At 44.3% G+C, this 3,093-nt stretch overlaps 1 protein-coding gene across 1 annotated transcript; it reads left to right on the forward strand.

Moving 5' to 3' along the window:
* Positions 1-242: 242 nt before the first annotated feature.
* On the forward strand, positions 243-1,912 carry LOC129907701 (uncharacterized). The gene is made up of 2 exons (XM_055984026.1): positions 243-1,636; positions 1,701-1,912. Exon 1 carries the CDS (start codon positions 243-245, stop codon positions 1,443-1,445), a length of 1,203 nt encoding a protein of 400 aa, XP_055840001.1. The 3' UTR covers positions 1,446-1,636; positions 1,701-1,912.
* The last annotated feature ends 1,181 nt before the right edge of the window (positions 1,913-3,093 follow it).

The raw sequence follows: 3,093 nt of genomic DNA on the forward strand, positions 1-3,093 counted from the left end.
CAGAAATGTAATTTTACCATCGATACAAGGTTCCTAATTTTCAGTGGTGGGGTGAGCGTGCACATAATCCGTGCCCAGGAAATGGAAGGCTGGGGGATAAACCAGTCGTGAACGAGCTCTTTCGGATGCCTTGGCAGGATCCGTCATAATTTTTGCCTTGCCCCGGTAATCGGCTCTGCCGGGGTTGACCTTTCCTTTCCGACCTACTCGTGGGACTTTAATTTATTATTTCAAATTTAAAAATGGACAAAAAAGACAAGACAGACTATACGACTTCCGAGATGGAAGATGAGCTTCTGGCCTCGAGCCAGGAAACAATCGGAGGGTGTTCAGATGATGTTAGAGGCACTAGCATCTCTGAGCAACCTTCAAAAACTGGAAGTACAGGCGGAACCAGCGGTACCCCTGTACTTCGACCCGCAATAAACCAAATAAATCCTTCGGGTAGCAGAGCCAGCCAAAGCCATGCTACCCGGCGTAAGAGAAGATCAGCAAGTTCGCATCGGAGAGCGGATTTCCATAGGGCATCCTTCATTCTAAGCAAGATTGCTTTAAATGAGGAAGCTGGAACTCCGCACGAAAACGATGCTGCTGATAAGATCAAATATGGGAAGATTGTTGAGGAGTACAATAATCTTCTCATTGAACCAAAAAAGTCCGTTAAGAGAATTAGATCACCTGAGGAAGCTAATCCTCCTCAGAAAAAATCTAAAGCAAACGGCACCAACAAGAAAGCACCATCTCAGGGAGCGGCGCAATCGCGCACTTTTAGTGAGATTGTCAGAGACGATCTTCAAGTGGCGGTTGTAGATGAGCTCTCCACTGACAACAGAGCTCTGATGTCGGTGTGGAACTCCATCGAGGCTAAGCTTTCTGAGATGGTCTTTCTATATACCCTATCTGCAACTGAGGGACCCTACCCGAGTTTCGACTCTGGTGAGATGCTTAGGGGATACAGGGTAATCAAGTGCGAGGATGTGTTCTCTAGGGATTTCCTTAGTAAAAGTGTAGCTGAGGTCAGCAACAAATGGGATGGCTTGAAGCTCAAGCTTATCCCAGCTAAGGAAATTCCAAGACAACCACTGGCTCGCATTTGGCTGCCCCTCATGAGCATCAAGCCAAGCGGACCGGAGCTGATCCGCAGTCTCCAGAAGTTAAACCCGCTGATTCCTATGCATGACTGGGTAGTCATTAAGGCTGAAGAGCCGCAGAAGAACAGCGCGTCTTACCTTCTGAGGATCTGCGAGGTCAGTCGTGGGGCTCTCGAAAAAGCCGATTTCAAGCTACGTTTTGGCATTAGGAATGCCAAGATAAAGATTCTACAGAGTCAGGAAACGGACCCTAACCTAGTTGAGGATACTGTCGAGGATGACGGTGTCCCCAAAGAGGCAGGGTCCTCCGGCAAGGAGCTGGTAACTGACTGTGTAGAATCTATTCCGAATTGAAAACATGCTGCGCGTCATTCAGGTTAATCTGAAGCACTCTAAATGTGCTTCAGATAACCTGAGAGTTTTCCTGAGGGAGGAAAACTATGATGTGGGCATTATTCAAGAGCCCTGGGTTAATGGCCTCCGAGTGAGGGGCCTTCAAGACAGCCAATACGACCTTTTCTATAAGCCCGTCAGTTCGAACCAAGGTAAGCCAAGAACTTGTATTTTAGCTAAAAAACACTTAAAAGCTTTTTTGTGTCCCAATCTTAGCACCTCTGATTTGACCGTTGTCAAATTGGAGGGTTCAAATACTGAGGGTTTACTCTTGGCCTCTGCGTACATGGCACACGACCAGCAGTCACCGCCGGAGGAAGTACGCAGGCTGACAATACAAGCCAATACCATGAAGACAAGCCTACTCATCGGGTGTGACGCAAATGCACGTCATACTCTGTGGGGTAGTTCTGAGATCAATGAACGAGGTGAGTCTTTATTTGATTATATCATTGAAAATAACCTTTCTCTCTGCAATAGAGGTACTACTCCAACCTTCATTTTCCCGAGTTCGGGAAATTATGAAGGATGGGAGGATGTACTAGACATCACCTTTATAAACAACTACTCCAATCTGCAGGTAGAAAACTGGAGAGTATCCCCTTTAAAATCCTTTTCAGATCATAGTTGGATTCTCTTCCAACTCAAATTTGAAACTAAAACCCCACCCCCTTACAGAAATCCCAAAAGAATTGACTGGAAGAATTTCGGTCAAGTTTTTAGTGCAAAAATACGCAGTATACCCAATCTGAGCACAGATACGGTTGAAGATCTTGAATCAAAGGTTATAACCTTTGAAAGATCGATGATCACTGCCTTTAAAGTCTCGTGTCCGGTGAGACATAGCAGCAAAACATTTCCTCCTTGGTGGAATGAAGACTTGTCTTATCTGAGGAAGATGACTAGAACAATCTTCAACATCTGCCACAAATACAAATTTTATCAACCCTATAAAGATTGCTTAAAAGTCTATAAGCGCACTATAGCTTTAGCCAAAAAAGAAAGCTGGGAGGAATACTGTCATTCCATAGAAGATATTAAGGATTCCGCCAGGTTAAGCAAGGTTTTATCGAAAGAACATTCTAACCCCTCGTTTCTTAAAAAGCCTGACGGATCCTGGACAATATCCCCAGCTGAATCCTTGGAATTACTAATGACTACTCACTTTCCGGGGTGTGTAGATAACACCTCTGAAGTGAACATAAATCCCACCTTGCTATCAGTTACGACAGAGCGAGTAAACTCCTTGATAACAAGAGAAAATATAGCTTGGGCTATTAATACTTTCTCTCCGTATAAATCCCTAGGCCCTGATGGTATTCTGCCTATTATGCTGCAAAATCAGCAAGAGATAGCAGTTCCATGGCTTGAAAAAATCTTTAAAGGCTGCCTTCTTCTTAATCATGTGCCAAAGTCTTGGAGACAAGTTAGCGTGGTTTTCATACCAAAAGTGGGCAAAAGAGGACATGAATCCGCGAAGGATTTCCGGCCAATAAGTTTAACATCTTTTTTACTTAAAACCTTAGAAAGAATCTTGGAAACTCATATTAGAGACATTTTCAAAAGATGTCCCTTAGCTAGTTCGCAGCACGCTTATATGAGGGGCAAA

This window comes from Episyrphus balteatus, chromosome 1 (assembly GCF_945859705.1).
Source record: "Episyrphus balteatus chromosome 1, idEpiBalt1.1, whole genome shotgun sequence".
NCBI classification, from domain to species: Eukaryota; Metazoa; Arthropoda; class Insecta; order Diptera; family Syrphidae; genus Episyrphus; species Episyrphus balteatus.